The sequence below is a fragment of the Neltuma alba genome, unplaced genomic scaffold (assembly GCF_004799145.2).
Source record: "Neltuma alba isolate B1F8T4 unplaced genomic scaffold, ASM479914v2 tig00012014_pilon, whole genome shotgun sequence".
Classification (NCBI taxonomy): domain Eukaryota; kingdom Viridiplantae; phylum Streptophyta; class Magnoliopsida; order Fabales; family Fabaceae; genus Neltuma; species Neltuma alba.
In genome coordinates this window covers 1,161,480-1,174,841 of record NW_021636585.1, presented here as the reverse complement: position 1 = coordinate 1,174,841, position 13,362 = coordinate 1,161,480, and the positions used below count along the sequence as shown (strand labels likewise).

Below are 13,362 nucleotides of genomic sequence, written 5' to 3'. Positions count from 1 at the left end.
CCTTTATTTGTGAATGTGATCATCCCATCATTACTTTTTCATTAATTTTATTAATTTTCTCCCACAACAATGCACTTGAAATGTTAAAAGGGATGTTTGATCAGAAAATAAACCTTACTTTTAAAAATAATTTTGCAATATATAAAATAAACATATAAAAAAATTTATCTGTTTACAAAAAAATACTTTTTATAATATCCAAACACCTCCTTAAAAATACTGATAAAAAATAAAACATCTTAAGAGAATATTTTTAAAGTCCAAATAAATATAATTATTAAAAAGAGAATAGAATAGTCTGTAATAATAAGTTTTAATGTGGTGAAAATTATCTACTTGTCATGAAAATTTTTGTTGTAATTATTTTTTTTAAAATTCATAGTAATTCCCCCAAATGTCTCTTCCATAAACCTACAAGAAACTAATTAAGAAACTAATAAATAAGTGTTCTGTAAGTATTTTTATATGAGATATCATCTAACCCTATTTAGCTCCAGAACCAAACTTACCTTAGCTTCCTATGTTACAAAAAAAATGTCTTTTATATGTTCCTCAACTTTTTTTAAAAAAAAATGCATCTCATGTGTTTGTAAATTTAAAATTTGTGTTGAAAAGTTCCTGAAATCATGGTTATATTTAATAATCATAATGATTGTCCAGTTTTCTAAAATTCACATTCACATGTTAAAGAGATTATTTTTCACAACACTTCATAGCAATGAAACTTTTCAAAATAACATCTTTTCTTAATGTCCCCGTTACATGATTTTTTTAAGTTTGTGTCCTTAATAATAGTCTTAGAATTATTAATTCTTACCTTGCCAGAATAAAATTATTAATTCTTATGTATTCTCTAATCAGTACATATCAAATACTAATAATTATGTGTTTTCTGATTACATATAAACGAACTTGCGCAGATTTTTTTTTTTTTTTTTGCGAAAACTTTCACATAAATTAATATAAAACTTATTTTATATATTATAAAATTACTTTTAAAATTGTGATTTGGTTTTAACTTAAATACTACTTCCGGTCTTTAATATAAGACCTTGTTTAACTTTTATTTTGATTCTAAATATAAAATCTCAATCGATTTTATCTCTCATATTTATACATTTTTTCAAGATAGTCCTTCTAATAAATATAATTTTAGCCAATACACTTGATTAGTAAGAATATTTTAGAAAAGATAATATTTATCTATTATAAATAACTAACTTTATTTATTTTTTTAATCTCTTTAAATTAATTAATTAGTTTTTATAATTAGAATGAAAAGATATTTGTTTTTTGAAAAAAGGAATGGATAAGTCTCTGCCAAGATCCTTTTGAATACAGAGAAGCAAACGAAGAGAGTATGATGGACGAATAGTGATTCTCTCTGAATCACTGTCCTCGCCTAGCAGGCAGTACAGTCAAATTAATATCCACCCAATTTTCGCATTTACATTTGTGCCCATCACTTGTTCCTTTATTTACAAAAAGCCGTCTAATCAGATCAAATAATGTCAATACACTTAGGGAAAATTACATTTAGGGGCCCACGTGCCATGAATTGAAAAAAATATATGTACATACTCAAATGATACAATGATGAAGCTTACTTAAATCAATAACTAGAGTTGTGATATTCTTAAAGCTTGGCAGTGGTTTTCTTGAAACAAGTTACTGATAAACTTTGTACGACTTAGTGATTTTGATTTTAAACATTGTATATAAATCAAAATAGGGTTAATATTGTTGGTGGAAAAAAGGTTTGATATCATTTTTAATTTCTGAAATTTGATCTTGTTTTAATTTTAATCCTTTAAATTTGAAAGGGTTAATACAAAATTTAATCATTTAAGTTTACTTTTATTTTTATTTTGGTTTTTTAAGTTTCAAATTATAGGTTTTGGTCCTCAAATTTCTTTTTATTTAAAACATTAGTCCCTATAATTTAATAAAAAGTAAACAATTTTGCTTTGTGAGGAAACAAAATATATGATTTGAAACTCAAGGGACTAAAACAAAAATGAGGATAAATTTGAGAGATCAGAGATTATCTTAACCTAAATTTGAAACTGGTGATTTTTATTCTAAAATTTGACTTCATTTCAATCACTAGAATAGTGTTTTAGGTTCCAAGAGCTTAAATTATTGATTTCAATTTTTAGAAACTAATATTAAAATAAGATCAAATTTATCAGAATTTAAGTATTTTTGTCTTTTATTTCAAGTTTTAGGTGTAAAAAAATGTATTTTTGCTTAAGAACAAAATCTCATTGGGCATTTGCAGTCATCCTTTAAAACCATATCACATCCCAATACGATGAAATAGGACGAATTGAAATCTCAAGACTTCACTTATTTAAACACTTACCAGTAAGCTTCCAAAGAAATACCATGAGACTTTTTTTTTTTTATAGAGTACGTTTTATATAATTTAGAAGTAATTATTGTTAAAATCAGTAATAAGTTTTTTGAAATCTAATTATAACTCCTCTTGAAATCAATGGTAGTTTGTATAGTCTAAAATTAAGAATGTTTGGGTCATCAAATATAATTTAAATGAACGTGAGAAAAAAAATTAAAACAAAGGAACTTCATGGCTACCAAAATTTTTATATAAAGTAGGATTACCTTATTACATAAGATCCCTTTGGAAGATTATTTTTGTAAAGTTAAGATCTTTGTGGTGTGATTTTCCTTTAATCCACTGTGTCTTTTTCCTGTTATATTAAATTAAATAATAAAAGAAATATAATATATTTTTACATTGGTGTCATGATATTGCCCAAAGTGAGGGCAAGGTTTGGTTGGGAATAGTTTTATAATAAATGTGATCTGTTAGTGATAATGGCAATTGATTTGATGAATTTAATAATCCTCAGAAGTTAGAGGAAAAGATGAACACTGGGTTTGTGGGGTTAGCTCAATTCCAAGTGGGTCCAGCTTGTATTCCTTGGCTTATCTGACTTTATATATTTATATATAAATAAAAAATACAGTTTTGAATTTATATTTTTTTTTGCATTATTGACTTCAATAACAATACTAAGAAAATCCAGAATCATATGGACATCACACAATTGCCCGAATTTTAATTTAATGTTGCATGGGAGTATTTTAAAAAAATCATGTCACTTTTATTATACTTAACTAATTTATTTGATTTTCTTAATATATCAAAATTTATTAAGTAGTTTTAATATTAAGGATGGAAGGAATATATCTTAATATAATACTTAATTTGTAGGGTAACTTAATATTAGTATATGATAAATTGCGAAAATATATGGAGGGATAATATTCTAGTTGAAAACAATTTAGTTAACATTAAACTTAATAAGTATATACAATCATTAATACTGGTATATTATATAAAATTTTTTTTAAGGAAGGGTATTATTTATAAATTATTAACCGTGTGGCTCCTTTAATATTTCATTCATTGTTTGATTCTTTCAATCTTTCTCAGCATGTTTCAGTTGCCCTGCCCCAGCTTTCTTTCTTTCTTTTTTTTTCCTCCACACGTTTTAACAAAATTTAAATATTAACCATTAAGTCAATTATCCAAGAACTTCTTAATTATTATCAAAAAATGTCTAGTTTACTCAAAAATTACAATATTGTCAAGACTTTAATGTCCTAATAACATCATACATGTCTCTGAATTAGCATACACGTATAAAGAAAAATAGGGAATACATTTGTAATTAAAAAAAATAACGATACTACGTCCGGTTGATTAATTTGAGTAAATTAAGGAAACTAGTTAAATTATTTATTTGTAATAAAAAAGTATTGTATTTCCTAAAATATTCTTGCCAATCAAGTATACTGGATAGACTTATTATTGTTTTAAGGACTATCTTTAAAAAAAATGAATAAATATAAGAGACAAAATAGATTTGAAATTTTATATTTAGGATCAAAATAAAAATCAGATAAGTTCTTATATGAAGGATTAGAAGTAATATTGAATAGATGCAAAGCTATAAATTCGATCTTATTGTCTCTTAAACCCGAAATTAAAAAATAAATCACAACATGAAAGGTGATCGTGGTCCCAATCGCACGCTTGATTTATAAATTGAATTGTTTTAAACATCTTGAATATTTTGAATTTAGACCCGTGATTAGATTTATTGTATCCAAAATAGAATAAAACATATCTTTACAATTCATATGAATATCCTCCGGTCCTAATTTAAGACCCAATTGACTTATTTGAGAGATTAAGGAAGTAAGTTAAGTTGGATTAAATAAGTTGTTATTCCTAAAATATCCTTGCTAATTAAGTATATTGGCTAAAACTATCATTATTAAAAGGATTATCTTGGAAAAAAATGCATAAATATAAAAGAGAAAATGGATTGGGTCTTATAATTAGGACCAAATAAAAAGTCAAATTGGGTCTTATAATAAGGACCGGAGGAGTATATCTCACACACAAATCGTCAAACGCAAGCAAAGCGCGGACGTTTCAACATATTATTTAAATAGAAAGGTGACAAATAAATGGGGAAAAAATTTCCCATTCACTGTCTGAAAAATAAAATCTAGCTGTTATTAAATACTAGTAATAATAACAAACATTATAATAAAGATTACATTTTTATTTTTTAAAAAAGAATAATTAGAAACGAATCCTAGGTAAGTCAATTTCAAGCCTTCATTTAAATATTGGGTATGACGAAAAGGAATGAATGAATAAATAAATACTATCCATAATCTTTAATGCGAGAATAATAATATTATAAATAATGGTTGATAAGCTAACACACATATGCTACCTCCGGTCCTTCATATAATAATTAATTCGATTTTCAATTTGGTTTTAAACATAAAATCTTAATCTATCTTGTCACTTATATTTATTCATTTTTTTAAGGTAATCATTATAATAACTGTACATTTTAAATGTTTCATCAAACGGTAATTTTAACTAGTATATTTGATTTGTAAGGGTATTTTAGAAAAGACAACACATATTTATTGAAGATAATTAACTTAACTATTTTTTTAATATACTCAAATTAGTCAATTAACTCTAATATTAAAGAATGAAGGTAGTATATAATAATAATAATAATAATATAGGTCATTGATAGTGGACGGGACTTTAAATTTGTTTAAATATTTTGACAAAGTAAACTCGTGATAATTCCACTTCATAATCAATTTGTTTCCCCTCTACAATATCTTTATGCACACATAAAGGCAACTCTATATGAGAGTAAATGATGCCACCAACTAAAAAACTAAAATTGCAAAATCGTTGGTTTAAGGGCAAATCTGCCTTTTCACTTCCCATTCAGGTCAAAAGGCATAAGCCAGCTTAATTTGACCACTGAGCAAAAAGAAAAACATTTTTATAAAATATTAAATAAATAAAAAAAGTTGCGGAAAAAGTCCTTCATTGAGAAATTTATTATTCAAAAATTCATAAGAACCCAAGTCCTTATGAGTAGATGTCACTTATTTTCAGTAAATGTAATTATATTTCAAGTGTGTGTTAACGTATCTATATCCGTACGCAAATGTGTTCTATTTTTTATATATAGCGGAAGACAAATCTTACACAATTAAAAAAATTGCATTTACTAAAAATAAATTATAATTAGGACTTTGAACAAATTTTGCATGCCTTTTGTTAACAAAATTTTGCAATGAAGAAATTTTCAGAATTTTTTCCTAAATAGATTCTATTGAAATTTTATTGAACTTCTAATTTTTTTAAAATTATAAACCAAATTACCTTGTACTAATTTTTTTTTTTTGCCAGCTATCTTCTGCCCATTTAAATACATATTTTTAAGGTAAGAAAATTGAATGGACAAATCAATTTTCCCCCTCCTCCGTGTACTATTATTCTTCATTCTTTTCAATCTTTTAGATTGTTAAAAATAAATGTAAGCAAATTGAATTTATTTTTTAATTATAATATTTTGATGATTATTTTGCAAAAATAATGACTGAAAATATTTTCTTTTACATCATGCACATCTGATATGATGAAATTATTAGCTAGGATTTTTTTAAAAAAAAATTGAAGGGGTATTTAAGTAATTGCGAAAAAACAAAAAGCAGATAGAAACAAACAGATAGAAATTGAAGTTTGGGTTGGAATGGGGATGAGCTGTCAAGTGTCAAGGTGCATTAGATTCTTTTATTTGATGCTCACCTGTTTTCCAGTCCCACTCTCCATTTCTTTTTCCTTATATATTTATTATTTATCCAAAATAAATTATTCATAAAGCTTAGCTAATAAGCCTCATTTTTTAATGTCTGATTATTCACTTTAACCTATCCTTATCCATTTAACTAAAAATATTATTGACCATGGAGTACACAGGAATATTCTCGGCTCAATTATTATTCCTGATCAAATTTAAACATTTTAATTACATGCTTTTAGATACCAAATTTAAAATGAACAATTTGAATTAAATAGGAGGGGAGATAATTTTTTATTTTAACAAAAATGAAGTTGAAATAAATTTCAATTGCTGTCCATTCTCTCTCTTCTAGTATCCTTCCATCTCCCAAATTTGAGTCATATTAAATACGTCTTACATAAGTCAAAACAAAACTTTTCTTAAATACTTATCTTGTCTTTTGTAAATCATCATTGAAAAACTGTTTATAAACCAATCTAAACAGGTTTTTGAAAATGACAATAGTCTGCCTATAAATCTCAATACACAAATTTAAATCTTCTTATTTCCTCAATCAATAGCATAAACTAGTTAGAGTTTAAGATGGATCGATTAGGTTATTAATAAGATTTGCCAGTAGCTCAGTTTAAACTGGAAAATTATTTTCATAATTGAATTAGATTGGATCAAAATTAAGTCACTATTAAATTAGAACTCAAAATTAGATCAAAGACCAAAAATAAAAATTGAATAAATATCGATGCTTTCAAGATCAAGAGCTAGTGACTTTTTACATTTAATGTCTAGTCCGACTTTTAAAATATCAATAATACAAACCTTTGCAATTATATTATTGAAAATTGAGTGATCTACTCAAGAGATGAGAGTTCTTACCTGGCTACACTTATGCTTCCTTGATTTGGTTTTAATTTTGAATATCTTTCCTAATAAATTGACAATAAAATTTTATCTTGAGCAAACAAGAGACTAATATAATCAGAAATAAAAGCATGTAAAATTCAAATACTTACTTTTTTTTTTTTGGTTGTCATTCAAATACTTACTTTACATCTAGTTACCGTCACTTAAGATTTACTTTACTATTAAAAGTCATCAATTTGCTTCTAAGAAAAGCTACTTTCTACGCGAGAAAAGGGCAATACCATTGGTTTTCAAAGGAGAGTGAGAAGGTCAATTGCATAATTACACAACAAATTAAAAACCTAATTTTTAATTACAAAAACGTGAGAATTCATGACCTGGGACAAAATGATCGCCAACTTAAAATATTAAAAAACTCTAATAATGAATAAATTGTGTTATGAACTGGGTGATTTTTATTTAGAGAATCACAGAAAAAGAAGCTGAAAATTATAAATCCTAAATCAGGTTTGGTAACACAACTTTATTTGGTATTGACAAGTCTGAATTTACAAATGACAATAAATTTTTGTTAATATTTCTTATTTGGCATTTACAAAATTTCATCTTCTTTTTTTTGTCATTGTCCCTTTTGTTTATTGTTTACTATTTTTGTTTGCTCTATGCATAATTTATTCTATTATTATTATTATTGTAATATATTTAAGCATCATTTTATTAAGAAATTTTTATTATTACTCTTTAAATTAAATTTATTTGTATTTGCTTTTATTCAAATTAATATATTTCTAATTTTGAATAGGGGAAAACTGAACTCAAATGTATTCTTCTGAACTGGAAAGGAAAAATCTCAACAACAAAAAATTACATTTTAAAATTTATTGACAACATTTGAAAAGTAAACGATAACACATTTTTTTAGTCATTCCTGATTTAGGATTTTAAAATTTTAAAAGTATTTTTTTGGGATTTTCCAACTAAAATCCGCAAGAATGTATCCCTAAAGTAATTTATTTATCTAATAACTTTTTTTGCTGCCCAAAATGCATTGATTTATCATATTATATTTATATATATCTCATAGATATTGATATAGGACTAATAAAAGTTGGTCCAAATAGTAAAAAATCAGCTAATAACTTATAAGATCATGAGTTTGACTCCTGTTAGACTTTTGTTAGTCTATAAGTCTCTTTGAACTAGAACTAAAATTTCATTTTAATCCAAAAAAAAATACTGCTATATGGATATTGGCTGGCAAAAAAAGGGATATTTGGATATTGATTGATAGTACCAAAAACGACACACTGGAGACAGCACAGCCTGGAAATAATGGAAACAGTAAAATGACACGAGGGAAACACCAGTGGGCTGGTGTGCTGATATAAACTACTGATAAAAGTATAGAAACTGATTGGGGCATGCTACGTAATTTCAGATCAAAAATAATAAATATAAAATATGAATGAATACTCCCTCCACTTAAACAAATCAAGGAAATTGTGTATTGAACAGCATCATGTTTTGTAAAATTAATTTATTATTTCCCCATTTATTTTATTTTTCTTCAACTATTCAGATAAATTCCACATATTTTAAAATTTAAATTTAAATGAAAATAAAAGGAAAAAGAAAAAATTGCTTAGAAAACCCCTCGTAAAATATTTATTGTCCAATGTTATCCAAAATTTGTTTAAAGAATTTAAATGCAATACACGCTATTTCATCTCTAACTATATATAATATAAAACATATTTATATATAATTAAAGACAAGTTGCACATAATTTGAAGAAGAGTTATATTAGAAGAAAAAAAGGAAAAATTCTAAAAAAAAATAATTGTTGAAATTTAAAATTTAAAGTTAAAAATTACTATAAAAATGTGTTGTCATTTGTTTTTCGAGTATAGTTATTTTTTTTTAGTCTAATAACTAATATTGATATAAAAATTTGCTATTCAATAGCAATTTTTTTGTAATTTTTTTTAAAAAAACTCAAATCCTTTTAAATTTACGAAAAACTTCTCAAATAGGGATGCTTTAGTAATTTTATGATGAAATAAAAAAATTATAATATAGTTTTTTTTAATAAAAAAAATCGTACAAGAAACTAGAAATCCAAATAAAGACATTGACTTTTGAAGCAGGGAAGAGAAGAGAAGAGAAAAAGCATACGAGTGAGTGTGAGGAGGCGAAGCAGAAACAGAGATCATATATTTACCAGAGACCCCACGAGCGGCCTCCTGCTCCTCCTCCTTCCTCCTCCCTCCTCCTTAGTTCTTCCTTTTCCTCCTCCTCCTTCTTCCCCCAAAGGTCCCCCACCATTCTCTCTCTTTCTCAGACACTGGTCAATCTCTGAACCCCACAAAAGAACTTGACACCCCATTTTTTTATGCCATGAACTTGCATCATCATCGTCGTCGTCGTCGTTGAATTTCTCGCCCCAAATAATAAGCCAAAAATTATTATTATTTATATTATTGTTAATAATCCCTCCGTTTTTTTGGCCTCCTTCCCCACCTCCTTCCCCACCTAAATGGAACTATCAGATTTGCAAACCAGCTCATCCACTCATCACCACCACCACCGCCAGAAGCAGCAGGTCTCCTCCACGACGTCGTCTCAGGTTGTGGTCCCCAGTTTTGATGGCAGGCCTTCACCTTCTTCCTCTTCCTCTGCCTCTTCTTCATCATTCATGGGCTCCATCTCCATCCAAGCTGGCCTTTCTTCCTCGTCTTCCTCGGCTTCGTCTTCTTCTGTTTCCTTATCCAATAATTCTTCTTCTGTTTCTGCTTCTACTGCCTTGCCTAATTCTGCTGCTTCTGCTTCTGGTCCTAATGCGTCCGCTGCTCCTCACCTCATTGATGCTTCCTTGGCTATCGCCACCAGATCTGATGCCCATCCGCCAGCTCGGCCTGGAGGGGTTGTGGATGCCGTGAAGAAGACTCAAATTCAGCAGCAATTGTCGATTTCCACGGCGGCCACGCCGCCGGCGAACCCGCCTAAGAGGTCCACCAAGGATAGGCATACCAAGGTGGATGGACGTGGCCGGAGAATTCGAATGCCGGCGACTTGTGCGGCTAGGGTTTTTCAGTTGACGAGGGAATTGGGGCATAAGTCCGATGGGGAGACAATTGAGTGGCTGCTGCAGCAAGCGGAGCCGGCGATCATCGCCGCTACTGGCACCGGCACGATTCCGGCAAATTTCTCGACACTCAACGTGTCGCTTCGGAGTAGCGGGGCGACGATCTCGGCCCCGCCTTCGAAGTCTGCTCCTCATACGTTTCACGGCGCGTTGGCTCTCAGTGCCCATGGTCACCATCATCATCCTTATGAAGAAGCTTTTCAACACACTGCGCTCTTAGGGTTTCACCCTCACCATCACCACCAACAGCAGCAGAATCAACCTCATCTACTGACCGCCAACCAGATTGGGGAAGCGATTCCGGTAGGCGGAGGCGGCGGGGAGAGTGGCGGTGGCGACGCACCTGATAACTATTTGCGAAAACGTTTCAGAGAAGATCTGTTCAAAGAAGATAGCCAATCACAAAACGAGAGTGGAGGGAGCTCACCCAAGACATTCAAGAACAATTTGCAACAAATCCCAAAGCAACAAGAAGCAGCTGGATCTTCGGGCCTTCTTCGTCCTACGAACATACTACCCGCCGCCGCTACCATGTGGGCGGTAGCACCAGCTCCGGCGAGTGGCGCAGGCAGCACAATCTGGATGTTGCCTGTGAACGCCGGGGGTTCCGGTTCAGGTTCGTCGTCGGAGACCCAAATGTGGCAGTTTCCGACTGCACAAGCTGGTTCTGGAAACAACACCGCACAGGCGCCCCTGCAATTCATGCCTAGGTTCAATCTTCCGGGGGGCCTTGAATTTCAAGGAGGTGGAGGTAGAGGGGGTTCTCTGCAACTGGGTTCCATGATAATGCCTCATCAACATCATCAGCAGCAACAACAACAACAACCATCTCAGCATCTCGGGCTGGGTATGTCTGAATCTAATCTGGGCATGTTGGCTGCTCTGAATGCCTATTCCAGAGCTGGTTTGAATATGAATTCTGAGGAAAATCATCCATTGGAGCACCAACACCATCATCAGCAGCAGCAGCAGCAAGCAACGGATAGTGGAGAGGAAGGTCCTAGTAGTTCTCAGTGACTTACAAGGGCGAAAAAGGAAAAAAAAAAACAATTGGTTAGTTTGCTTAATTACCATCTCTGTATATAATAAAAGCTGGGTTTTTCTCCTTTCATGTTGATTTTTTTGTAACTTGTGAAGCCAGAAGTAGAGAGTTTATTGGGTTTGTTTTTTTGCAGATTATTTGAAGTTGAATTTGTGATGATGAGTGCTTGAAAAATATTCCATGGATGTTGGTCCTCTCAGAACTGAGTTTCTTAGATGTGTGGTAGTGATGTCTTTCTTCTTCTTCTTTTTGTGTTTATTGATTTTTCTTCCTCTTTGGTTTGAGGAAGTTGATTTCTTAAGCTTGATTTGGAGAACTTTGTACTGTGATTCTATTAGCTTGATCTGGTCCAAAGGGACTGACAGGTAGCTGGCAGAGAGAGCTTGTATAGGAGGAAATTTATCTTGGTGTTGTCATTTTCTAGTTTGCTTCTTTTTGTTTTTTTGGCTTTTTTTTTTTTGTATAATATATGTTGGAAATTGAACATTTGGGAAAAAAATATTGAAAGCAAAATTTCAAACCTCTCTTCACTTTATATATACATAGGTCTCTATCTCCGCCTTATGTGACAGTAAATAAAAATGACAAATGATTGATTTTTTTATTGATGATAAGGCAAAATAAGCAAAAATACTTCAATCTTCTCTCTTTCCATATATGAGCTGTTTTGAGCACAGAAAGGCTGTGATTAGAGAGTGAGGATCCAACTAAGCATGATTATTATAAAATTAAGAAGAGAACTAGAGAGTTAAATAAAGGAATCTGAGTATGTACTGATTATTGGCTTTCACTTATATTGTTTCTATCTTTGAAGATAACTCACAGCAAGCATGTCAGGAGCATTCTAATTCTAGTTTGCCCAAGGACCACCCTCTTTCCTCCCCTTTCTGTCTGTCTGATTAAATTAATTACTTCTATTTTTAGCCCTTAAAACATGTTCATTTTATCACTTGAATCTCTGAACATAATAATTATTATTAAACTGGTCTTAGGTTTTTCTTTTTCCCACCAAAACATAAATTTGATTGTGTTTTTACAGTGCCTCTTAGGATATGTCTGACCATGGAAAAAGATTGAATTTTAAAATAAAAATAATTTTTAGATTTTTAATTGGAAAACAAGAAAATAATGAATAATATATTAAATAATATTGTGGATGATCAGTGATTTATTTTTGTTATGGCAGACATAATTGTTACATATTTTACTAAGAATCCAATTGTATTGTCATTGTCAAATACCAAAATAAAGATGATTGACTAGTAATTACTGACTCAGGGAAAATAATATTGGTAATACTTCACTTATTCACAGTAGTTACTGATGTTCTTGAGACATTTAGATTGATTTGATGAGAATAATTTTGTTTAATGAGGAAATAAAAATTATAGTTTGCTGAGAGTAGAACCAAAAAAAATCCCTTTAATCCTTAACACATCTGTCCAAAAAAAAAATTCTTAACATAAAATTTAGTTAGGAGTAGAATTTGACGATATATATTAATCCACTTCACCTTCCACGTTTATTAATTTTTTTAGAAATTAATTTGTCTAAATTATAAAATAATATATAATTTAATGTTATATGCGGGCAATTTAGGGAGACTAAATTACATTTGTTATAATTAACAAGTTTATTTATCCTTCATAATTTATCTATATTAGTTAAGCAGCACTGATATTAAAGATGGAAGGGAGTAGTTGATAATTAATTGATGATTTATTTTCCTGGCAAAAGGAATTAATTAATATTTTATAATCAACAACTAACCATCATCCATTATTTAATAGCATCAATAAGTTGGTATATATCAGTATGCATGACCAAACACAGCATGTCTACTCTAATTAACATTCTGTTTCTTTCTTATTATAATGTGCTTAATGTTGTTTTTTATACTTATTGCCAAAATTATTTATAAATTTTCCTCTTTTTTTTGTTATTAATTGATTTTTTATAAGCTCTGACCCAAAAAAGAAAATTGAATGCTGATTAGCCTGGCAGTCAATTATTACTTTATACTTTATTTATTTATTTATTTCTCTCATCATCTATGCTTATGCATATGTCTACATCTAACCGGATAGATAGTTGCCAGTTTGCCCTAAATTGTACCATGTTTTTTTTTAAAAAAAATTTCATGTTAA

The 13,362-nt window shown here is 29.7% G+C and overlaps 1 protein-coding gene across 1 annotated transcript; it reads left to right on the top strand.

Moving 5' to 3' along the window:
• Positions 1-9,162: 9,162 nt before the first annotated feature.
• On the top strand, positions 9,163-11,638 carry LOC114721156 (transcription factor TCP8). Its single transcript, XM_028906977.1, has 2 exons — positions 9,163-11,226; positions 11,349-11,638. The coding sequence occupies exon 1, from the start codon at positions 9,565-9,567 to the stop codon at positions 11,188-11,190; it is 1,626 nt and encodes a 541-aa protein (XP_028762810.1). The 5' UTR covers positions 9,163-9,564; the 3' UTR covers positions 11,191-11,226; positions 11,349-11,638.
• The last annotated feature ends 1,724 nt before the right edge of the window (positions 11,639-13,362 follow it).